General features: G+C 41.8%; 1 protein-coding gene and 1 long non-coding RNA gene across 6 annotated transcripts in view; both read right to left on the bottom strand.

Moving 5' to 3' along the window:
• Positions 1 to 22,379, bottom strand: part of tpk1 (thiamin pyrophosphokinase 1) — a 75,664-nt gene extending 53,285 nt beyond the window's left edge. For 2 of the 4 annotated variants that reach the window (XM_052483617.1, XM_052483618.1), the window contains exons 1-5: positions 22,312 to 22,378; positions 21,300 to 21,379; positions 4,200 to 4,274; positions 2,110 to 2,179; positions 349 to 421 (exon numbers count right to left, since the gene is read on the bottom strand). In XM_052483617.1, the coding sequence (XP_052339577.1) occupies positions 349 to 421; positions 2,110 to 2,179; positions 4,200 to 4,274; positions 21,300 to 21,345 (264 nt within the window). In that variant the 5' untranslated portion in view covers positions 21,346 to 21,379; positions 22,312 to 22,378. The other 2 variants (XM_052483615.1, XM_052483616.1) reach the window with 2 other exon arrangements.
• Positions 2,206 to 3,728, bottom strand: LOC127912861 (uncharacterized). 2 transcript variants are annotated; one of them, XR_008083734.1, is made up of 3 exons: positions 3,569 to 3,728; positions 3,250 to 3,505; positions 2,206 to 3,185 (listed from the first exon to the last, which is right to left on the bottom strand). It is a non-coding gene; the product is annotated as an uncharacterized LOC127912861 (long non-coding RNA). The 2 variants fall into 2 exon arrangements; XR_008083733.1 differs by having other exon boundaries at positions 2,206 to 2,993; positions 3,122 to 3,505.
• Positions 22,380 to 25,631: the final 3,252 nt, after the last annotated feature.

Raw genomic sequence — 25,631 nt, forward strand, 5'->3', positions numbered from 1 at the left:
TTTCTCTACATAGTGACTGGCCAGTTGTTCAAGTCAGTCTCTGATTAGAAGGAGCAGAGTACTGTGGGTGTAAAGAACCAGATCGATGTACCTCTAATATCACTACCATAATATAATGCATACAGTGAATAATGGGTGATCAGTGTTAAACTGGGCTCATTCTCCTAGATGACAGAGAACGCTGCTATTTACATGACTCATCATGGCTGAGTCATCATGGCTGGGTGCCTACTCCTCGTCTCTCAAACACTCAGGGTGTCATCTCCATTTCAAACAGTAAACACTTATGTACCCTAGGCTCTGAACACAATCGCACGCTGTGTGTGTGTGTGTGTGTGTGTGTGTCACCTTCTCTGTGTAGAAAGCTTTGACCTCTGCAGTAATAGAATCAAAGTCCCCACTGATGTAGTCTGGAAGAAAACTAGATGAGAGAACAAGAAAAATAAAGAGAGAAGAGGATTTTGGAAAGTGTCAGTTTGGGAAATATGGGGGTCCGTATATATATATACAGAAAAGTAGGTGGACAACACTTCAAATTTGTGGTTTCGGCTATTTCAGCCACACCCGTTGCTGACAGGTGTATAAAATCAAGCAGAGAGCCATGCAATCTCCATAGCTGCCACCTTTCCAACAAGTCAGTTCGTCAAATTTCTGCCGTGCTAGAGCTGCCCCGGTCAACTATAAGTGATGTTATTGTGAAGTAGAAACGTCTAGGACAACAACGGCTCACAGAACAGGACCTCCAAGTGCTGAAGTGAGTAGCGCGTAAAAATTGTCTGTCTTCGGTTGCAACACTCTCTAATGAGTTCCAAACTGCCTCTGGAAGCAACGTCAGCACAATAATTGTTAATCGGGAGCTTCATGAAATGGGTTTCCATGGCCGAGCAGCAAAGTGCGGCTGGAGTGGTGTATAGCTCGCCGCCATTGGACTCTGGAGCAGAGAAAACGTGTTCTCTGGCGTGATGAATCACGCTTCACCATCTGGAAGTCCGACAGACAAATCTGGGTTCGGCAGATTCCAGGAGAGGGCTAGCTGCCCCAATGTATAGTGCCACTGTAAAATTTGGTGGAGGACGAATAATGGTCTGGGGCTGGGAAATCTTAACGCTACAGCATACAATGACATTCTAGACGATTTTGTGCTTCCAACTTCGTGGCAACAGTTTTGGGAATGACCTTTCCTGTTTCAGCATGACAATGCCCCTGTGCACAAAGCTAGGTCCATACAGAAATGGTTTGTCGAGATCGGTGTGGAAGAACTTGACTGGCCTGCACAGAGCCCTGACCTCAACCCCATCGAACACCTTTGGGATGAATTGGAATGCCGACTGTGAGCAAGACCTAATCGGCCAACATCAGTGTCCCGACCTCACTAATGCTCGTGGCTGAATAGAAGCGAGTCCCCGGAGCAATGTTCCAACAACAAGTGGAAAGCCTTCCCAGAAGAGTGGAGGCTGTTATAGCAGCAAAGGGAGGACCAACTCCATATTAATGCCAATGATTTGGAAGGAGATGTTGGACGAGCAGGTGTCCACATACTTTTGGTCATGTTGTGTATATAAAAAAATATATATATACAGTACCAGTCAAAAGTTTGGACACCTACTCATTCCAGGGTTTTTCTTTATTTTTACTATTTCCTACATTGTAGAATAATAGTGAAGACATTAAAACTATGAAATAACACATATGGAATCATGTATTAACCAAAAAAAGTGTTGTATTTTATATTTGAGATTCTTCAAAATAGCCACCCTTTGCCTTGATGACAGGTTTGCACACTAATAATAATAATAATAATAATATATGCCATTTAGCAGACGCTTTTATCCAAAGCGACTTACAGTCATGTGTGCATACATTCTACATATGGGTGGTCCCGGGAATCGAACCCACTATCCTGGCGTTACAAGCGCCATGCTCTACCAACTGAGCTACAGAAGGCCCACTCTTGGCATTCTCTTGTGTTCTGATTATGATGGGGTCCCTGATGAATTTGCTATCACAAAAGGGGTGCCCAGACCCAAAACATTTGAGAACCCCAGAGTTAATGTATCTGTCCTTTAGGAAGGAGAGAAATATTCAAACACACAGAGTGGCTACTTGTACCTGTCTTGTTGTCCAGCGGTGATGTCATACAGGTGGTTGGCCGCACCATCTGCACACGCCCGCAGGAGAGCTACAGAGAGAGAGAGAGACCTTGCTTAGCTGAAAGAGGTGGACGAATCTTGCTAAGATGTATATATCTGTTTTGTGTGCAAACAACTTTTTGTTTTTTATTTCCCATTGCTCCCAAACATAATGCATGTGTAACAATAGGAATAAAAACAACTCCTTTCTAATTTTACCCAAAAACAAAATATGCGGTCCCCAGATCCAACTTTTAATGTTATTCGTATTTTGGGGAATTTGAAGCATTCCGTTTGCAAATTTCACTATTTATTAATGCTATTCAAATTGAATCTGTGGCTTTATTAAGGAGTCTGTTTTTGTGTCATGGGGAAAGACTGCATAGGAGCAATAGAAGCATTCTCTAAGCACCTTGTTTAAAATAACCAATGCATTCAGCAGAGAGAGATATTCTGTTTTAAACACACACGTGTGTCACAAGAGTGTGTGTACTGGCAAACACACCGTGATAAGGAATGTAGCGCCCTTCTCTATAGGAACTTTCCCACTCTCAAGCACAGATTCAAAACATACCCCCAACAAAAAGGTATGAGCTGGAGCAACAGCCTGTAGCAATGGGAAAGACACTCCACGAGGAGGGTTGGCTTAGAGACAGCCATATCAGTACAGACCTAACAAAGGGGAAAGACACTCCAAGAGGAGGGTTGGCTTAGAGACAGCCATATCAGTACAGACCTAACAATGGGGAAAGACACTCCAAGAGGAGGGTTGGCTTAGAGACAGCCATATCAGTACAGACCTAACAATGGGGAAAGACACTCCAAGAGGAGGGTTGGCTTAGAGACAGCCATATCAGTACAGACCTAACAATGGGGAAAGACACTCCACGAGGAGGGTTGGCTTAGAGACAGCCATATCAGTACAGACCTAACAATGGGGAAAGACACTCCACGAGGAGGGTTGGCTTAGAGACAGCCATATCAGTACAGACCTAACAATGGGGAAAGACACTCCAAGAGGAGGGTTGGCTTAGAGACAGCCATATCAGTACAGACCTAACAATGGGGAAAGACACTCCACGAGGAGGGTTGGCTTAGAGACAGCCATATCAGTACAGACCTAACAATGGGGAAAGACACTCCAAGAGGAGGGTTGGCTTAGAGACAGCCATATCAGTACAGACCTAACAATGGGGAAAGACACTCCAAGAGGAGGGTTGGCTTAGAGACAGCCATATCAGTACAGACCTAACAATGGGAAAAGACACTCCAAGAGGAGGGTTGGCTTTGAGACAGCCATATCAGTACAGACCTATCAATGGGGAAAGACACTCCAAGAGGAGGGTTGGCTTAGAGACAGCCATATCAGTACAGACCTAGCAATGGGAAAGACACTCCAAGAGGAGGGTTGGCTTAGAGATAGCCATATCAGTACAGACCTAACAATGGGGAAAGACACTCCAAGAGGAGGGTTGGCTTAGAGACAGCCATATCAGTACAGACCTAACAATGGGGAAAGACACTCCAAGAGGAGGGTTGGCTTAGAGACAGCCATATCAGTACAGACCTAGCAATGGGAAAGACACTCCAAGAGGAGGGTTGGCTTAGAGACAGCCATATCAGTACAGACCTAACAATGCTGTCTTAACTTTACACTAAAGGATACATTTTAGAATCTGATTATTAGTAGAGATGAGCACTGATATGGAAAGATACCAAGAAAGATCAAGATACCAATAAAAACGGTGTAAATGTTCACTTCAGTATTCACCCCCACAGCTCTGCTGAGTCCAGACAACTGCTAATTGGCCAAACGGCCAGGTGTGAATATTCTGGAAGCCAACCAATCTCAAATCATCCACCTCTGATGGGCCATCAGCAGGGCAATTAAGTATGCTGACTTGATAGCCTGCACGAAGGTCTGAGAAAGAGTTTTGTGCAACGGTCATGTATGCTTTATTTCACAATAGTGTAAGCTAAGAGGAAAGAAAAAACAATATTATTGGTATCATATGAATGATCAATGTTGGTGCCCAACACTAATGAATATAAAAGCTACAAGATGAATACCTTTACTCCAGAGTGTGTGAAGACTGTCTTTTTCCAAAGGCTGGTTGAGAATGATCAGACATATTTTCTGTGTGCCTGTAGGGAGGCAGGGAGATCATTATTTGCATTTGTTACACAATACCAGATCTATTCTGAACCAGAAATGCAGGTCTACTTCAGAAAGGTATGGTAAGGCCATAAACTGCTCTTCCTTCCACAACAGCTCTGAGAGAAATCAAATGCTACTTTAACACTCAGTGTTCTTGTTGTTTTAATAGTTAAAATAGTTAAAAATAGTTAACCACAATGAGGATGAGCCAGACAGGAATCACGCTTTGGTTCGGAGATGAAACAGAAATCAAATCAAATCAAATCAAATTTATTTATATAGCCCTTCGTACATCAGCTGATATCTCAAAGTGCTGTACAGAAACCCAGCCTAAAACCCCAAACAGCAAACAATGCAGGTGTAAAAGCACGGTGGCTAGGAAAAACTCCCTAGAAAGGCCAAAACCTAGGAAGAAACCTAGAGAGGAACCGGGCTATGTGGGGTGGCCAGTCCTCTTCTGGCTGTGCCGGGTAGAGATTATAACAGAACATGACCAAGATGTTCAAATGTTCATAAATGACCAGCATGGTCGAATAATAATAAGGCAGAACAGTTGAAACTGGAGCAGCAGCAGTCAGGTGGAATGGGGACAGCAAGGAGCCATCATGTCAGGTAGTCCTGGGGCACTGTCCTAGGGCTCAGGTCTGGAGCGGTAGCATGAGTTTGAACATTACCTACAGTTGGGTGTGGAATGATAGTCAGAACTATTTCCCTTTTGGGCTCCATTTTACAACAAGAGAATTCAATAATTTAAATGTTTTAGAGATATCAAATACTTGCATCAGACAGCTCATTTCGGTTGAATGCAAATCAGTTGTGCAACTGACTAGGTATCCCCTTTGCCCTTCACCTTCCATAATGACTCACAGTACATCAAGAGGTATCACAATATGCAGTAGACTCCGTTGCACTGCACTCCAGCAGGTGGCAATAGTGTGAAATTTTGACTACGATGTGCATGGTTATATAACTAGTATGAACCACCGGTAGCTAGTTAGCTAGAATTCTCTACAAAAATGCCTACATTCGAGGGCCTCCCGAGTAGCGCAGCGGTATGAGGCACTGATTCGCAGTGTTAGAGGCATTACTACAGACCCGAGTTCGGGTCCGTAGCGGACTAAAGAATGTAGAGAAGCAGTGAAGTGTAGGAACAGGGCTTTCAGAATGATGAAACGGTCCCATAATTACCAGCACCTGATTCAGAATAAACAAGCACAAGCAGTAGTAAGGAGGATCATTTGGACAGCTAAATAAGGAGGTGATGGTAGCCGTTTTCTTCAATGTAGAAATGGCCTATGTTATGATGTGGAAGGCAGGCCTACTTATCAAGCTGAATATCATGGGGGTTGGAGGAAGGGCTTATAACTGGATAAAGGATGACATTTTTGGGCGATCATTACAAGTGAGGGTGGAAAGCTTTATGTCAGAAAGCTATGAGGTAGATAATGGTACCCCCCAGGGAAGTGTCATTAGTCCTTTGTTATTCTTCATTATCACTGACAATGTATTCTCCCAGTTGAGATCTGATATTGGGATGTCATTATTTGCAGATGATGGGGCACTGTGGAAGAGAGGGAGAAATATTATCCATGCAGCCAGAAGAGTTCATGAAGCGATTAGTGAAGTTGAGCGGTGGTCCCTCAGGTGGGGGGGGGATTCAAGTTTTCAATTGAAAAAAAACACAGTTTTTTTTCTAGAAGGAAGGTTGGGGAGGAAATTTACTTGAAGCTGTATGGAAGGAATCTGGAGAGGAAGGTGTTTAGGTTCCTGGGTGTCTGGTTTGACACTCGAATGACATGGGCGGACCATATTAGTGTCAGAGTAGTTGTCAAAGGAAAGAAAATATTGAATATGATGCATTGCTTGTCAGGAATGAAGTGAGGGGCAGATAGAATGGCGTTGAAAATGCTATATATAGCAACTTCAGAAAGTATTCAGACCCCTTGACCTTTTCCACATTTTGTTACGTTACAGTCTTATTCTAAAATTGATTAAATAAATAAAAATCCTCAACAATCTACACACAATACCCCATAATGACAAAGTGAAAACCGGTATTTAGAAATGTTTGCAAATGTATTAAAAATAAAAAAAACAGAAATACCTTATTTACCTAAGCTGAGGAAGAAGCTGTTGAGGAGTAGATTCAGTTGTATGTGAACATTTAAAAACACAATACTATGCTTTCTTGAATATATTCACAGATGGATGTAAGGACCCTAAACCAGGGAGGACAGGTGCAGCTTTAATGTTCCTGAGTTTAAGGTGGAAGTGATAAAAAGAGCAACGGATAATTGATCTTTTTACACAAAGGAGTTATTGACCAAACTATTGGCTGCGGAGTTGGTGGAGGAAGTGAGGCCAAACAGGGTAGTCATGTGCTCTGACTCCTGTGCAGCACTGTTGAGCTTAAATTAATTTGTGTCTCAGATCAGAAAGGATGTATTGTGTGAGGTTTTGCAGTGCTTGTATAGGGTGAAAAAGATGTGGGTATTTGTGATGTTCCTCTTGGTAACAGAAGTAGAGGGGAATGAGGTGGTCGATGTTATCGCCAAGCAGGCTCTAAAACATCTTCATGTTGAGATAGAACTGTTAATCAGTGAAGTAGAAGCCAGGGGGTTAATAAAAACAGGGGTTAAAAACAAATGGAAAGATTTGTGGATAAGGGAGGGAAATGAAAGACACCTGTATAAGATCTAGGAAAAGGTGGGTGCAGGGAGGTCCTCGGGCCGAGAGAGAAGGGAGGAAAGTGTAATCACAAGGCTGAGACTGGGACACACAAGGCTAAATAGTACATTGAAAGTGGTGGGGAAACATCTGACTGTGAGGTGTGATCATTGTCAGGAGGAGATGGAGACTGTGGAACACGCTCTATTTCAGTGCCAGAAATATGGGAGGGAAAGGGAGAGATTGTTATTAGATTGGAATAGTAATGGGGCGGCAGGGTAGCCTAGTGGTTAGAGCGTTGGACTAGTAACCGGATGGTTGCAAATTCAAACCCCCGAGCTGACAAGGTACAAATCTGTCGTTCTGCCCCTGAACAGGCAGTTTACCCACTGTTCCTAGGCCGTCATTGAAAATAAGAATTTGTTCTTAACTGCCTAGTTAAATTAAAATTAAAATTAAAAGAGAAAGGATTAAGTGAACTGCTGGGGAAGTAGTATTTTATTATGTACTTCGTTTCCTTAGGGAAATGATAATATTGGGTAGGATTTAGACTTTCACTGTCTCTGGTTCACACTCCAGTCCAGTTAGTGGCAGTACCTTAAAGTTGGTTGCCAATTGCCATATAAAAACCACAGAAGAAGAAGTCCACCTCTTCCTTTTCTCGGCTCATTCCAGAGAGGATATTCTTACAAGGAAATCTGTACGCAGGATAGTGTCATATAATGGAAGCAAAAGGGAGGAAGTTATGTTATCTAGGATGAGATTAGGGCATATGGGATTGAATTCCTCTTTGAAATTGATAGGGAAACATGGTACTGGAATGAGTAATGGCTGTATGACAGAGGAAACGGTTGAACAAAAGGAGAGGTTGTTTGACAGGGTCAGAGGTTGCACTGGAATGGGGAGTGGGTGGTATTTTGGGTGGGAGTGATGGGAGTCGTGAGTTTGTAGGAAATTCTTTTATTTTATTAGTAATTCAGAGTTAGTGGTATAGATCAGTGGTTCCCAAACTGTGGCGCGCGCCAGTTAAAGTTTTTTATTTAGTTTTTTTCCAATAGCTTGGAGCAGCTTGCCTCTCCATCTGGGTGCTATGCTGTCCCCCCACTCGGTTTGGCTTGTGCCATCTCGTTTGAGTTTTGTCCTTGTTTTGATTACTTGTGACAGTGTACCAACCTGGGAGATACTCGGTTTGGTTGACCAGTACTGTATTGCGGCACTGAGGGTTTGTCTTAGTTGTCTGTGTGACCTGCCTGTCCACCGGGAACCCTCACGGTTTTAACCTTCAAGTTTGGGGACCACGCTTACCCCGCAAGATAGAGAGACGTACTGTATGTTTGGCTCCAGCGGACATGCAGTTCTCCCCTGACCTATAGGTGTGGAGAGGCGCCCCATGTTTTCATCTCTCATGGGACGCAGCCATCTTGCTACACTCTTTTGTGCAGTGTTGCCATGTTCATGGTTTTCAGACGAAATTAGGCTACGCTGAAAACGATGTCGTGGGTGAAAATGTATTGGTGAGGTACTTCTAAATTGCACTGCGGGCGCCATGGCATTTCTCTCTTTTTTTACTATATATTTCACTGTTACTTGCTGCTGACTATCAGGCAGTGAGCAGGCTGTTAATGAGTGAGTGAGTAAATGGTGGGGAGGGGGAGGGTCGGGGGGGTGTGTGCATTGAGAGAGCACTGGTTGAGAGAGTGCTGCAGCAGAGCCAGCTGAGTCACGAGCTGGTTCACCAACTACTTCTCTGATAGAGTTCAGTATGTCAAATCAGAGAGCCTGTTGTCCGGACCTCTGGCAGTCTCTATGGGGGTGCCACAGGGTTCAATTCTCGGGCCGAGTCTCTTCTCTGTATACATCAATGATGTCGCTCTTGCTGCTGGTGATTCTCTGATCCACCTCTACGCAGACGATACCATTCTGTATACTTCTGGCCCTTCTTTGGACACTGTGTTAACTAACTTCCAGACGAGCTTCAATGCCATACAACTCTCCTTCCATGGCCTCCAACTGCTCTTAAATGCAAGCAAAACTAAATGCATGCTTCAACCGATCGCTACAAATACCTAGGTGTCTGATTAGACTATAAAATCTCCTTCCAGACTCACATTAAGCATCTCCAATCCAAAATTAAATCTAGAATCGGCTTCCTATTTCGCAACAAAGCATCCATTCACTCATGCTGCCAAATATACCCTCGTAACACTGACCATCCCACCGATCCTCAACTTCAGCGATGTCATTACAAAATAGCCTCCAACACTCTACTCAACCAATTGGATGCAGTCTATCACAGTGCCATCCGTTTTGTCACCAAAGCCCCACATACTACCCACCACTGCGACCTGTATGCTGTCGTTGGCTGGCCCTCGCTTCATATTTGTCACCAAACCCACTGTCTCCAGGTCATCTACAAGTCTTTGCTAGGTAAAGCCCCGCCTTATCTCAGCTCACTGGTCACCATAGCAGCACCCACCCGTAGCACGTGTTCCAGCAGGTATACCTCACTGGTCACCCCCAAAGCCAATTCCTCCTTTGGCCACTTTTCTTTCCAGTTGTCTGCTGCCAATGACTGGAACGAACTGCAAAAATCACTGAAGCTAGAGACACATATCTCCCTCACTAGCTTTAAGCACCAGCTGTCAGATCAGCTCACAGATCACAGCCCATCTGTAAATAGCCCATCCAACTACCTCATCCCCATACTGTATTTATTTATTTATCTTGCTCCTTTGCACCCCAGTATCTCTACTTGCACATTCATCTTCTGCACATCTACCATTCCAGTGTTCAATTGCAATTACTGTAATTACTTCGCCACCATGGCCTATTTATTGACTTACCTCCCTTATCTTACCTCATTTGCACACAATGTATATTGCCTTTTTTCTACTGTATTATTGACTGTATGTTTGTTTATTTCATGTGTAACTCTGTGTTGTTGTATGTGTCGAACTGCTTTGCTTTATCTTGGTCAGGTCGCAGTTGTAAATGAGAACTTCTGCTCAATTAGCCTACCTGGTTAAATAAAGGTGAATTAAAAAATGTAAAAATCTCTGGAGAGACCTGAAAATAGCTGTGCAGCAACGCTCCCCATCCCAACCTGACAGAGCTTGAGAAGATCTGCAGAGAAGAATGGGAGAAACTCCCCAAATACAGGTGTGCCAAGCTTGTAGCGTCATACCCAAGAACACTCCAGGCTGTAATCGCTTCAACAAAGTACTGAGTAAAGGGTCTGAATACTTATGCAAATGTGATATTTCAATTTTTGCTTAGTCATTATGGGGTATTGTGTGTAGATTGATGAGGGGAAAAAAATATTTTATAAATTTTAGAATAAGGCTGTAACATAAAAATGTGGAAAAAGTTAAGGGGTCTGAATACTTTCTGAATGCATTGTACACTAGGTTTGTTTCCACTGGATTAGCTAGGCTCTATGTGGGTCAAGGAAACTGGCCCAAAGTATCTACTGCCTAACTAGTTAGTTATACGTGTAACTCTTTCTCCTGCCCTCCTGAGTTGGACTGCAAGCAGCAGGCTGGAGGTTTCCCCTGAGCCACAACACCAACACCAGCAGCCATGTGAGCAGGAGTGGAGCCCCCACTGTAGGACAGAACCAAGGGGAACTAGAGCCCACACTGACTTAGATCAAGAAGGAAGAGGCTGGGTACTAGATGGGTCAGGTTGAGCAGGAGTCTGATTGCCAAAAAAACAAATACCAAACGATTACTGAAGGTGAGTTCATTTTTGGAGTTCTCAGAACAGCTTTCAGCATGAGAATTTTGAAAACAAGTGAACTTTCTTGGTTAAGAATGCTGCTCTCTTGATTGAACATTATTATTGGCTACTTACTAGTGCACTTGTCGTCAAGGGTCAATATGCTAGCAGGCAGGCTATTGTGTAAATACACAAAACCCTCTCAAAGGCAGGCACTCAACTCGGCCTACTTTAAAAGGTTATTTTATTTATTAGACATTTTGCAGGATGACATCTCTTGAGATGCACCATCTCGTTTTCAGGTGTCCAAAAGAACATTTAAAAAACAACACAATACTTAGTAAGAAGAATAATATGGCAACTACTGTCTAATAATAATAACAATTAAATAATAATAAAAATGTACATAAACAACATAAAAACGTTGTTGTACAACTACGAATAGGCCTACAACTAATAGAAACTACTGCTACACCTACTAATACAACTAATAAAAACTACTGCTACAACTAATAAAAACTACTGCTACAACTAATAAAAACTACTGCTACAACTAATAAAAACTACTGCTACAACTAATAAAACTACTGCTACAACTAATAAAAACTACTGCTACAACTAATAAAACTACTGCTACAACTAATAAAAACTACTGCTACAACTAATAAAAACTACTGCTACACCTACTAACACAACTAATAAAAACTACAGCTACAACTAATAAAAACTACTGCTACAACTAATAAAACTACTGCTACAACTAATAAAAACTACTGCTACAACTAATAAAAACTACTGCTACAACTAATAAAACTACTGCTACAACTAATAAAAACTACTGCTACAACTAATAAAAACTACTGCTACAACTAATAAAAACTACTGCTACACCTACTAACACAACTAATAAAAACTACAGCTACAACTAATAAAAACTACTGCTACAACTAATAAAACTACTGCTACAACTAATACAAACTACTGCTACAACTAATAAAAACTACTGCTACAACTAATAAAAACTACTGCTACAACTAATAAAAACTACTGCTACAACTAATAACAACTACTGCTACACCTACTAACACAACTAATAAAAACTACAGCTACTGCTGCAACTAATAAAAACTACTGCTACAACTAATAAAACTACTGCTACAACTAATACAAACTACTGCTACAACTAATAAAAACTACTGCTACAACTAATAAAAACTACTGCTACAACTAATAAAACTACTGCTACAACTAATACAAACTACTGCTACAACTAATAAAAACTACTGCTACAACTAATAAAAACTACTGCTACAACTAATAAAACTACTGCTACAACTAATAACAACTACTGCTACACCTACTAACACAACTAATAAAAACTACAGCTACTGCTGCAACTAATAAAAACTACTGCTACAACTAATAAAACTACAGCTACAACTAATAAAAACTACTGCTACAACTAATAAAACTACTGCTACAACTAATAAAACTAGTGCTACACCTACTAACACAACTAATAAAAACTACTGCTACACCTACTAACACAACTAATAAAAACTACAGCTACTGCTGCAACTAATAAAAACTACTGCTACAACTAATAAAACTACTGCTACAACTAATAAAAACTACTGCTACAACTAATAACAACTACTGCTAAAACAACTAATAAAAACTACTAATACAACTAACATAACTACTACTAATACAACTAATAAAAACTACTGCTACAACTAATAAAAACTACTGCTACAATTAATAAAAACTACTGATAAAACAACTAATAAAAACTGCTGATAAAACTACTAAATGTACCTATAATATATACATATATATTTACAAATATCTTCCGCCGAAGTCGGCTCCTCTCCTTGTTCGGGCGGCGTTCGGCAGTCGACGTCACCGGCTTTCTAGCCATCGCCGCTCAATTTTTCGTGTATCCACCTGGTTTTCATTCCCCAATCAATTCATATGGATTTATTCATCTGTTCCCCATGTCTTTTGTGTTACGTGTATTTTGATATTGTGGATATTGTTAGCGCATTACTTTTTGTCTATGTTCCGTGTTTTGGGCACATTTTATGTTACTTTGTGCTGTCATTTTGACCGGAATAAAAAGTGCGCCTGTTCACTACACTCTGCTCTCCTGCACCTGACTTCGCCTCCAATACACAATTCTAACATGGTGATGTTTTTATTAGTTAAAAACACAAACTATTTGTTCTTACATTTGAAAAATGATAGGCCATAAAGGTGGATGGATTTCCCATTGAATTCACACTTTTTGGGTAGGTCCTACACCACGAACATTCACACCTGGCATTATAACCTATCTGCAAACAGTTGTCTGGACTGAGGCATGCAAGTGAAAAGAAAAGCAAACATTCACACATTTGTCTGGGCATCCATTGAATTCATATTGAGTGGGTAGGATTAAGCCATCAGAAAATTCACACCTGGCCAAATGGCCAATTCAGCATTTTACAGTGCAAGCATTTGACTTGCATATACACTGAACAAAAATATAAACACGACATGTAAAGTGTTGGTCCCATGTTTCATCAGCTGAAATAAAAGATCCCAGAAATGTTCCATAAGTACTGAGGAGTATTTCTGTCTGTAATAAAGCCCAATCATTCTGATTGGCTGGGCCTGGCTCCCCAGCGGGTCGGTCGGGCTGGCTCCCAAGGTATCCTATGCGCTCCCAGGCCCACCCATGGCTGCGCCCCTGCCCAGTCATGTGAAATCCATAGCTTTCCTTATATGAACTGTAACTCAGCAAAACCTTTGAAATTGTTACATGTTACGTTTATATATTTTTTCAGTATACAGTACATATTATATATTTTTTCAGTATACAGTACATATTATATATTTTTTCAGTATACAGTACATATTATATATTTTGCGGCTTGGAATTTTAATTTAGGAGCACCAGTGCGTCTCGAAAAATTAAGAACTTTTATTACCTCAAAAATGTATAATCTCAAATATCTTTTCGTTGTGCTCCTAAATTTCTTTGTATGCACCTACATTTTTCAACATAAGCGCCACGCACACATGCTCCTTTGTAAGAAAAGGTCAGCGTAGAGCCCTGACAATCCACAAATGGTTGTCTGCGCAGAGCTGTGGAAATGAACATTCATACAGTTGTAGTATTTTTTTGTTTAACCACGATATTTATCGATAGAGTAATGGAAAAATATGCAACCAATATCGATAGATTGATCAGTGCCCATCACTGTTACTCTTACATTACATTTGAGTCATTTAGCAGACACTCTTATCCAGAGCAATTTATTATTGACCCTCATTGGTAATGTGTCCATTCCTGTCTGCAGCTTTCACATTTCCAATGGAAGCAGAGGAACCTGCAGCTCAACCATTTCCACTGGAGGGAGACTTCTAAACAGAACACTACAGCCACTGCATCGGTGTCCACTGCCCTGGTAATAACACCTACTGTGACTACTGCCCTGGCAACAGGACGTCTTGTGACTATTGCTCTGGCAACAACATCTCCTGTGACTTCTGCCCTGGCAACAAGAAGACCGGTGACTACTGCCCAGGCAACAAGACCTCCTGTGACTACTGCCCTGGCAACAAGAAGACCAGTGTCTACTGCCCTGGCAACAAGAAGACCGGTGACTACTGCCCTGGCAACACAAGGCAACAAGACCACCGGTGATGTCTGCCCTGGCAACAAGAAGACCCGTGTCTATGGCCCTGGCAACAAGAAGATCGGTCACTACTGCCAAGGCAACAAGACTAAGGAGGTCTACTGCACTGGGAACAAGTCTGGCCAGAAGAAATGAGCTATCTGTATATTGAACATTTGTAATACCTTTAAAACAACTCCATATTCATCATAACATCATTTGTATTACTACTAACTCATCAATCTTTTGTGCTGATATGTTATAACAAATCTGTTACTATACTAATGATGCTTTGTCCGTTTTCATAGAAGGCAGTTAGAGATTTTAACATTCTCGGTGGTGAGGAGATCATATACAAAGCCTGGTGAAAGGTGAAGATACAACTTTGTATTTATACACTACATACACAAAAGTATGTGGACACACCTTCAAATTAGTGGATTTGGCTATTTCAGCCACACCCAATGCTGACAGGTGTATAAAATCGAGCACATAGCCATGCAATCTCCATAGACAAATATTGGCAGTACAATGGCTTACTGAAGAGCTCAGTGGCTTTCAACGTGGGTCTGGCATAGGATGCCACCTTCCCAACAAGTCAGTTTGTCAAATTTCTGTCCTGCTAGAGCTGCCCCTGTCAACTGTAAGTGCTATTATTGTGAAGTGGAAACGTCTAGGAGCAACAACGGTTCAGCCGTGAAGTGGTTGGCCACACAAGCTCACATATTGGTATCGCAGAGTGCTGAAGCACGTGGAGCGTAAAAATAGTCTGTCCTCGTTGCAACACTCACTTCCGAGTTCCAAACTGCCTCTGGAAGCAATGTCAGCACAAGAACTGTTAATCAGGAGATTCATGAAATGTGTTTCCATGGCAGAGCAGCTGCACACAAGCCTAAGATCACCATGTGCAATGGCAAGCGTCAACTGGAGTGGTGTAAAGCTCGCCGCCATTGGACTCTGGAGCAGTGGAAACGCATTTCTGGAGTGATGAATCACGCTTCACCATCTGGCAGATGGACAAATCTGCGTTTGGCGGATGCCAGGAGAACGGAACCTGCATAGTGCCAACTGTAAAGTTTGGTGGAGGAGGAATAATGGTCTGGGGCTGTTTTTCATGGTTCGGGCTTGACCTCTTAGTTCCAGCGAAGGGAAATCTTAACGTTACAGCATACAATGACATTCTAGATGATTCTGTGCTTCCAACTTTGTTGCAACAGTTTGGAGAAGGTCCTTTCCTATATCAGCACGACAATGCCCCTGTGCACAAAGCGAGGTCCATACAGAAATTGTTTGTCGAGATAGGTGTGGAAGAACTTGACTGGTCTGCACAAGCCCTGACCTCAACCCCATCGAACACATTTGTGATGAAATGGAACGCCCACTGCAAGCCAGGCCTGATCACCCAACATCAGTGCCCAACCTCACTAATGCTCTTTAGGCTGAATGGAAGCAAGTCCCCGCAGCAATGTTCATACATCTAGTGGAAAGCCTTCCCAGAAGAGTGGAGGTTGTTATAGCAGCAAAGGGGGGACCGACTCCATATTAACGCTCATGATTTTGGAAGGAGATGTTCAACAAGCAACCGTCCACATACTTTTGGTCATGTAGTGTATATGTGTATGGGTGCCAGCTTTACAAATGGGGAGTGGCCCATGAAAGACTGTTTTGGGAGGTAATGTATTGGTGTCTATTGGTGACAGGCTTTTAAATACCTTGCTTTTTATTACACTATCATCTCTTGACTAATGTCATTTCAAGGACTACCGGCATTTTATCAAAGGAAACTTGTACTTTCTGTTGAGAGGATTTTTTCAATGACCGTTCAAGTTTTGGTACTGCGGACTGTTGTTTTCTGTTTTTCAGTCGTACGTACTGTTATGTTCTTTGTTTTTATATATATTTTTTAAACACTTTGAAAAAGTCGGAATAGTTATTTCAAGGACTCTTAAATGGGCACTGGTACAACAATAGTCAGCTACTATGGTTGAGGAAATCCCTCTCTCTCTCTCTCTCTCTCTCTCTCTCTGTCAGTTATCTGTCAATCCAGTCTGACAGTCTATATACTTTGATGTCTCCTCTTAATGAGGATCTGTTGACAGCAAGAGAGCCAAGCTGTTTTCATCAACTCTCATTTAGTGTCTTATTGCAGATAGCCGTCTGTCACTTACACATTATCATATAACCCAAATGACTGTGCTCAGGGAATTTGTGTTCATTAAAATACAATGGAACATTCTCCTAATAATTTAGCATGCTGGACTCATAATATGATCCTAATACACCCCATGGAATACCTACGTGTAATAAATATGTAGCGCTAGTCTAGTGCTGAGCGATTAGTGGTTTTTTAAGTCTGATTCGGTTAGATTATTACAAAATAATCACAGTTTTAATTGATCTCAATTATTTTTAATTAATAAAAGTCTCATGATGGTAGTGACTGCCCATTACTGCTTATCAATTATTAACAATTTATTAACATTATTTGAATTTAATAAAATATTTCAGTTGTGTATTTGACATTTGTTTTATTTGATGACTTCATTATTTCATTCCAAGTCCTCATCTCTATAGAGCTGCTGCCTATGCTGTCTGAAAAAAATCACTGTTTTGTTGTTCTTCAAAATAAATAAGGCATTTTTATGACTGCTGAATAACAACTATGAGTCACTTAGATAACTTACAAAGCAACAGCTGTTCTCTCTATATCGCCTCACCATCATGCATTCTTTCCTCTTCTGTAGCATGCGTAAAAGAAGCACAGACTGAACAAGAAGATGAGCAATGGATTATGGTAGAATATTGGCCAGTTGGAAACTACAACTCCGTACTACATCGCAAAATTCAGTCTGGATCTGATTTATCTCTGGAGAAACTGCAATGTTCACATTGAGTTCACAGAAGAAAAAAACAAAAACTAAATGGAATTCAAATAATTGAACCTACATAGGTGAATTAAATGTTTAAAAAAACAAAAACAACCAGCATTTCGATTAATCACTCAGGACTAAGCTAGTCTCATGTTAGAAGAGTCTGACTCATGAGTGGAATGGAGAAATGGTGAGGGGGAGATCAAGAAAGAGAGAGGGAGAAGAGATAATACAAAACCTGTGAGTTTTCTCTACAAGCACAAACAACATGTCCAACACACTCAGATGTCTGGAAGATGGTATTATATCTTCAATAAAAATAATAATCAGATATGGTCCTTTCTGCAATTGAACATCACCGATATAGAGCCATATAGCAGAATGAAAAGCCTGTTTCAGAACAAATTTGCCTGCACTCACTTAAACAGCGAGCGCACGCAAACGCAAACACACACACACACACGTGAACCCAAACACACACACGCACGCACACACACACACGAGAACCCAAACACACACACGCGAACCCAAACACACACACACACACTTCTAGGCAGTGTATTAACAGTAGATAACAGTGATTTAGGAGTGGCTCATGAATTCATCGCCCCTCTTTTCCTCCCTATTCTGAATTTCAAAACCAACACAGAAAGAGAGTGGGATAAGGAAGGATAGAATGTGTGTAAACTACCGGGGGAACAAAGCAGCGATATTTTAGCCCTCTGTTAAGTGCAGGACCATGTCAGAGTTATTCCAGACCATGTTAATAGATGCATGTCTCTTGTTTTGCCTTGAGCTCTGCTCTCTGTAAAAATAGTAAAGCCCAGGAAAACTCTAGGGGCTGGAGGTGTTTAAACAACTCAGACACTCAGTCCCACTTACTGTAATAGGAAAATACTTTGGCTACCGTGAATTGTCTTAGGAGTTAGATTTCTATGTTATCTACTACAATATATCTGCAGGTCAAATCACTGCTTAGGAGTTAGTTTTCTATGTTATCTACTACAATATATCTGCAGGGCAAATCACTGAATTGTTTAGATAGGCTACTTCAATGCATGATGCCCAACATAGCCCACAACAAAGAGGAAAAACTGAATGGCTGCATTATGCAGTGAAAAACTCCTGTATGTGCCTGTGTTCACTCCAGACCTGTCTGCCCTTGACCAGCACAAAAACATCCTGTGGCGTACTGCATTAGCATCAAATAGCCCCCGTGATATGCAACTTTTCAGGGAAGTTAGGAACCAATATACACAATCAGTTAGGAAAGCTAAGGCTAGCTTTTCAAAACAGAAATTTGCATCCTGTAGCACAAATTCAAAAGAGTTCTGGGACACTGTAAAGACCATGGAGAATAAGAGCACCTCCTCCCAGCTGCCCACTGCACTGAGGCTAGGAAACACTGTTACCACCGATAAACACTGTCACCACCGATAAACACTGTCACCACCGATAGCATTTTTCTACGGCTACAAATCTGGACCCTCTCATTCTAAAATTATTTGCCGAGATCGTTGCAACCCCTATTACTAGCCTGTTCAACCTCTCTTTCGTATTGACTGAGATCCCCAAAGATTGGGAAGCTGCCGCGGTCATCCCCCTCTTCAAAGGGGGAGACACTCTAGACCCAAACTGCTACAGACCTATATCTATCCTACCCTGCCATTCTAAGGTCTTCTTTGGATGAGCTTCAATGCCATACAACTCTCCTGCTCTCAAAACTAAATGCATGCTTCAACCGATCGCTGCCTGCACCTGCCCACCCGTCCAGCATCACTACTCTGGATTAGAGGTCGACCGATTATGATTTTTCAACGCCGATACCGATTATTGGAGGACCATAAAAGCCGATACCGATTAATCGGACGGTTTTTATTTATTTATTTGTAATAATGACAATTACAACAATACTGAATGAACACTTATTTTAACTTAATATAATACATCAATAAAATCAATTTAGCCTCAAGTAAATAATTAAACATGTTCAATTTGGTTTAAATAATGCAAAAACAAAGTGTTGGAGAAGAAAGTAAAAGTGCAATATGTTCCATGTCAAATATGTGCCATGTAAGAAAGCTAACGTTTCAGTTCCTTGCTCAGAACATGAGAACATATGAAAGCTGGTGGTTCCTTTTAACATGAGTCTTCAATATTCACAGGTAAGAAGTTTTAGGTTGTAGTTATTATAGGAATTATAGGACTATTTCCCTCTATACCATTTGTATTTCATTAACCTTTGACTATTGGATGTTCTTATAGGCACTTTAGTATTGCCAGTGTAACAGTATAGCTTCCGTCCCTCTCCTCGCTCCCCCCTGAGATCGAACCAGCAACACAACGACAATTAGCGCGCACTAACTTGCTAGCCATTTCACTTCGGTTACACAAGCCTCATCTCAGGAGTTGATAGGGTTGAAGTCATAAACAACACAATGCTTGACGCACAATGAAGAGCTGCTGGCAAAACGCACAAAAGTGCTGTTTGAATGAATGTTTACGCGCCTGCTTCTGCCTACCACCGCTCAGTCAGATACTTGTATGCTCAGTTAGATTATATGCAACGCAGGACACGCTAGATAATATCTAGTAATATCATCAACCATGTGTAGTTAACTAGTGATTATGATTGATTGTTTTTTATAAGATAAGTATAATGCTAGCTAGCAACTTACATCGGTTTACTGCATTCGCGTAACTCCTTGTCGAGTGCAACGAGAGAGGCAGGTCGTTATTGCGTTGGACTATTTAAGGTTGCAAGATTGGGTCCCCCAAGCTGACAAGGTGAAAACCTGTCGTTCTGCCCCTGAACAAGGCAGTTAACCTACTGTTCCTAGGCCGTCATTAAAAATAAGAATGTGTTCTTAACTGACTTGCCTAGTTAAATAAAGATTAAATAAAGGTGTAAAAAAATACATTTAAAAAAAATCGGCAAATGCCCAAAAATACAGATTTCCGATTGTTATGAAAACTTGAAATCGGCCCTAATTAATCGGCAATTCCGATTAATCGGTCGACCTCTACTCTGGTTGGTTCTGACTTAGAATATGTGGACAGGTACAAATACCTAGGTGTCTGGTTAGACTGTAAACTCTCCTTACAGACCCACATTAAGCATCTCCAATCCAAAATTAAATCTCGAATCGGCTTCTTATTTCGCAAACAAAGCATGCTTCACTCATGCTGCCAAACATACCCTCGTAAAACTGACCATCCTACCGATCCTCGACTACGGCGATGTCATTTACAAAATAGCCTCCAACTCTCTAATCAACAAATTGGATGCAGTCCATCACAGTGCCATCCGTTTTGTCACCAAAGCCCCAAATACTACCCACCACTGCGACCTGTATGCTCTCATTGGCTGGCTCATCGCTTCATACTCGTTGCCAAACCCACTGGCTCCAGGTCATCTACAAGTCTTTGCTAGGTAAAGCCCCGCCGTATCTCAGTTCAATGGTCACCATAGCAGCACCAACCCAGAAGGTATATTTTACTGGTCATCCCCAAAGCCAATTCCTCCTTTGGCCGCTTTTCCTTCCAGTTCTCTGCTGCCAATGACTGGAACGAACTGCAAAAATCACTGAAGCTGGAGACTCATATCTCCCTCACTAACTTCAAGCACCAGCTGTCAGAGCAGCTCACAGATCATTGCACCTGAACATAGCCCATCTGTAAATAGCCCATCCAACTACCTCATCCCCATATTGTTATTTATTTATCTTGCTCCTTTGCACCCCAATATCTCTACTTGCACATTCATCTTCTGCACATCTATCACTCCAGTGTTTAATTGCTATATTGTAATTACCTCACCGCTGTGGCCTATTTATTGCCTTACCTCCCTTATTTTACCTCCTTTGCACACACTGCATATATACTTATTTTCTACTGTATTATTGACGGTATGTTTGTTTATTCCATGTGTAACTCTGTGTTGTTATATGTGACAAACTTCTTTGCTTTATCTTGGCCAGGTCGCAGTTGTAAATGAGAACTTCTTCTCAACTAGCCTACCTGGTTAAATAAAGGTGAAATATATATATATTTTTTTTTAAGTGTGTCTGTCAGAGAGAGAGAGGGAATACAGTACCTGTAGGCAGCAGACAGTCTAAAGGAGTGAATTCATCCATGATCATCCAGATGTTCCGTCTCTTCTGCAGAAGTACTCAACTGGAACAGAGAAACACACACAGTCACTCCATACTATTCTTTCTTCCTTTATTTATTTATTTCTTCAAAGTTCATCAAACCTTCAAAATAATTGCCTGACACCCAACAGTTTGAAAACAAGTAACAAACCATTATCATAAACTCTCACTATTAAGGCAATTCCTCCCAATTACATGTCAACAACATACCATACCTGCCAAGCCAAGAGGCAGACTCTAGGAGGAATAAGTTAAAGGAACAGGTTTCCCAACATTCTAACAACCTCTGACCCCAACACTGATTGCTTATCTGAGCGTAGCAAAATAATTAAATCTCTAATCTGCAACCTGAACTTTGGATCAGTTAGCCATTGGCAGCTTCATACCAGTTAGTTATATCTCAGCAATATGAAGAGTGGTGGGAATAGTTCTGAATAATATTTGAGGGTAACTGAAAGTGACAGAGCGGCAGATACTATGACAACAGTCAATATATTGTGAGGTTTTACATGTGACATGGTTAAAGACAGATGGTGTCAACAGGTTCCCATTATACAGAATAAATTCTGTAGGGAGTAAAATAATCAACAAACACAACAACAACGAAAAAGTACAAATTGTTTAGATTTTTCTCTATCCTCCCTGATTCAGAATATACAGGATCATTTTCAGTCATGGCACGCTTTGTGTAAGAGCTATTGAAGTTTGAAAGACCCCAAAAATAAAAATACATTTGTCCATCTTCCCGATTGTGAATTAAAAAAACGAATATTCAATATTAACTCATTTTACCTCAGTAAACCGGGAGTCGGCAAGGACAGAGATGCCGAGTTTGCTCTCACATGCTTAGATACACAAACACATTACAATCGCCATTTACTCTCAACACATCTAGCTATGTAACTTTGGTAGAACAATTATGTATGTCGTATTTAGGTGTAAATTCATACTCACTGAGTAAAGTAACTAACGGCAAGAGTTCCTGGTCAGATTTGTGTATAGTCAACAACAGCTCCGGATCTGACAGCAAGACATCCTGCTCTGGTGGAAAAGGTCCATAGACTCTGTGATGGCGCCATCTATCGGTGAGCCAACATAAAATATAATGACTTTTAGGTTATAGGTCCATCTATCCAGTACTGAGAATGAATCCTAGATCTGTGCCTCAATCAAATTTGAATTGTAACATATTTCGTAAACAATAGGTGTTCACTAACAATAAAATACTTACGGGTCCTTCCCAACAATGTAGAGAAAAATAAAATGGACAAATAATAGAAAAATAAAACATGTAATAATAAATACACAGCAAGTAATGATAACTTGGCTACATGTCAGTACAGAGTTGATGTGCAGGGGAGTACGAGGTAATTAAGGTATGTACATACAGTGAATTCAGAAAGTATTCAAGACCCCTTGACGTTTTACACATTTTGTTACGTTACAGCCTTATTCTAAAAGTGATTAAATAAAAAAATGTCCTCATCAATCTAAACACAATACCCCATAATGCCAAAGTGAAAACAGAAAATACCTTTTTTACATAAGTATTCAGACCCTTTGCTATGAGATTCGAAATTGAACTCAGGTGCATCCTGTTTCCATTGATCATCCTTGAGACATTGTTGGAGTCCACCTGTGGTAAATTCAATTGATTGGACATGATTTGGAAAGGCACACACCTGTCTAGATAAGGTCCCACAGTTGACAGTGCATGTCAGAGCAAAAACCAAACCATGAGGTCAAAGGAATTGTCCGTAGAACTTCGAGACATGATTGTGTAGAGGCACAGAACTGGGGAATGTACCAAAAATATTCTGCAGTATTGAAGGCTCCAACAACACAGTCGCTTAAATGGAAGAAGACTTTTCCTAGAGCTGGCCTCCCGGCCAAACTGAGTAATCCGTGGGTGAAAGGGTCTTGGTCAGGGAGGTTACCAAGAACCCAATGGTCAATCTGACAGAGCCCTAGAGTTCCTCTGTGGAGATGGGAATACCTTCCAGAAGGACAACCCTCTCTGCAGCACTCTATCAATCAGGCCTTTATGGTAGAGTAGCCAGACGGAAGCCACTCCTCAGTAAAAGGCACATGACAGCCTGCTTGGAGTTTGCCAAAAGGGACCTAAAGAACTCTCAGACCATGAGAAACCAGATTGTCTGGTCTGATGAAACCAAGATTGAACTCTTTGGCCTGAATGCCAAGCGTCACTTCTGGAGGAAACCTGGCACCATCCCTACGGTGAAGCATGGTGGTGGCAGCATCATGCTGTGGGGATGTTTTCAGTGGCAGGGACTGAGAGACTAGTCAGGATCGAGGTAAAGATGAACGAGGCAAAGTACAGAGTGATCCTTGATGAAAACCTGCTCCAGAGCACTCAGGACCTCAGACTGGGGCGTAGGTTCACCTTCCAACAGGACAACAACCCTAAGCGCACAGCCAAGACAATGCCGGAGTGGCTTTGGGACAGGTCTTTGAATGTCCTTGAGTGGCCCAGCCAGAGCCCGGACTTGAACCCGATCGAACGTCTCTGGAGAGACCAGAAAATAGCTGTGCAGCGATGCCCCCCATTCAACCTGACTTGAGAGCTTGAGAGGATCTGCAGAGACGATTTGGAGAAGTTTTGGAGAAACTCCCCAAATACAGGTGAATCATGCTTGTAGCATCATACCCAAGAAGACTCGAAGACTCAAGGTTGTAATCGCCGCCAAAGGTGCTTCAACAAAGTACCGAGTAAAGGGTCTGAATAATTATGTAAATGTGATATTTCTGTATTTATTTTGCAAAGATTTAAAAAAAAATGTTTTTGCTTTGTCATAATCGGGTATTGTGGTGTAGATTGATGAAAAAAATGTTTTAATCAATTTTAGAATCAGGTAGAAACATAACAATATGGGGGAAAGTCAAAGGGTCTGAATACTTTCCAAATGCACTCTGTAACTAGGAAGAAAGTGCCAGATAGTAAATAGTAGCAGCAGCGTATGTGAGGAGTCAAAAAAGTTACTGCAAAAAGGGTCAATGCAGATAATCCAGTTGGCTATTTGGTTAAATATTTAACTAAATATTTACCAGTATTATGGCTTTGGGGTAGAAGATGTTCAAGGTCCTGTTGCTTCCAGACTTGGTGCGTTGGGACCGCTTGCCATGCAGTAGCAGAGAGAACAGTATATGATTTGGGTGGCTGGAGAGTTTGACCATTTTTAGGGTCTTCCTCTGACACCGCCTGGTATAGAGGTCCTGGATGGCAGGGAGCTCGTCCCCAGTCATGTACTGGGCCGTACGCACTACCCTCTGTAGCTCCTTGTGGTCGGATGCCAAGCAGTTGCCATAACAAGCAGTGATGCAGCCTGTCAATATGCTCTCAACTTTTTGAAGATCTGAGGACCCATGCCAGATCTTTTCGGGCTCCTGAAAGGGAATAGACTTTGTCGTGCCCTCTTCACAAATGTATTGGTGTGTTTGGATTATGGTAGATCCTTAGTGATGTGGACACTGAGGAACTTGATGTTCTCGACCCGCTCCACTACAGCCCCTTCGATGTGAATGGGGGCGTGCTCTGCCCTAAGTTTCTTGTAGTCCACGATCAGCTCCTTTGTCTTGTTGACGTTGAGGGAGAGGTTGTTGTCCTTGCACCCCACTGCCAGGTCTCCTCCCTATAGGAGGTAATCAGGCCTATTACCGTCGTGCCATCGGCAAACTTAATGATTGCGTTGGAGTCGGGCCTCCCGGGTGGCGCAGTGGTCAAGGGCGCTGTACTGCAGCGCCAGCTGTGCCACCAGAGACTCTGGGTTCGCACCCAGGCTCTGTCGTAACCGGCCGCGCCCGGGAGGTCCGTGGGGCGACGCCCAATTGGCCTAGCGTCGTCCGGGTTAGGGAGGGTTTGGCCGGTAGGGAAATCCTTGTTTCATTGCGCACCAGCAACTCCTGTGGCGGGCCGGGCGCAGTTCGCGCTAACCAGGTGCACTGTGTTTCCTCCAATGACTTTCAACCTTCGTCTCTCCCGAGCCCGTACGGGAGTTTTAGCGATGAGACAAGATAGTAGCTACTAAAACAATTGGATACCACAAAATTGGGGAGAAAAATGGGTCAAATTTAAAATAAAATAAAAAAATATATGTATATAGATTGTGTTGGAGTCTTAGGAGCCACACACAACAACAGTGAATCATAATCCATGCCCCCCAAAACCAACACACACACACACACACTCACAGTACACCAGCTGTCTGTCCGATGGGGGTTTAATCCTCCAAAAGTAAAAACCTTAATCTGAAGGG

Source organism: Oncorhynchus keta, chromosome 28 (assembly GCF_023373465.1).
Source record: "Oncorhynchus keta strain PuntledgeMale-10-30-2019 chromosome 28, Oket_V2, whole genome shotgun sequence".
NCBI lineage: Eukaryota > Metazoa > Chordata > Actinopteri > Salmoniformes > Salmonidae > Oncorhynchus > Oncorhynchus keta.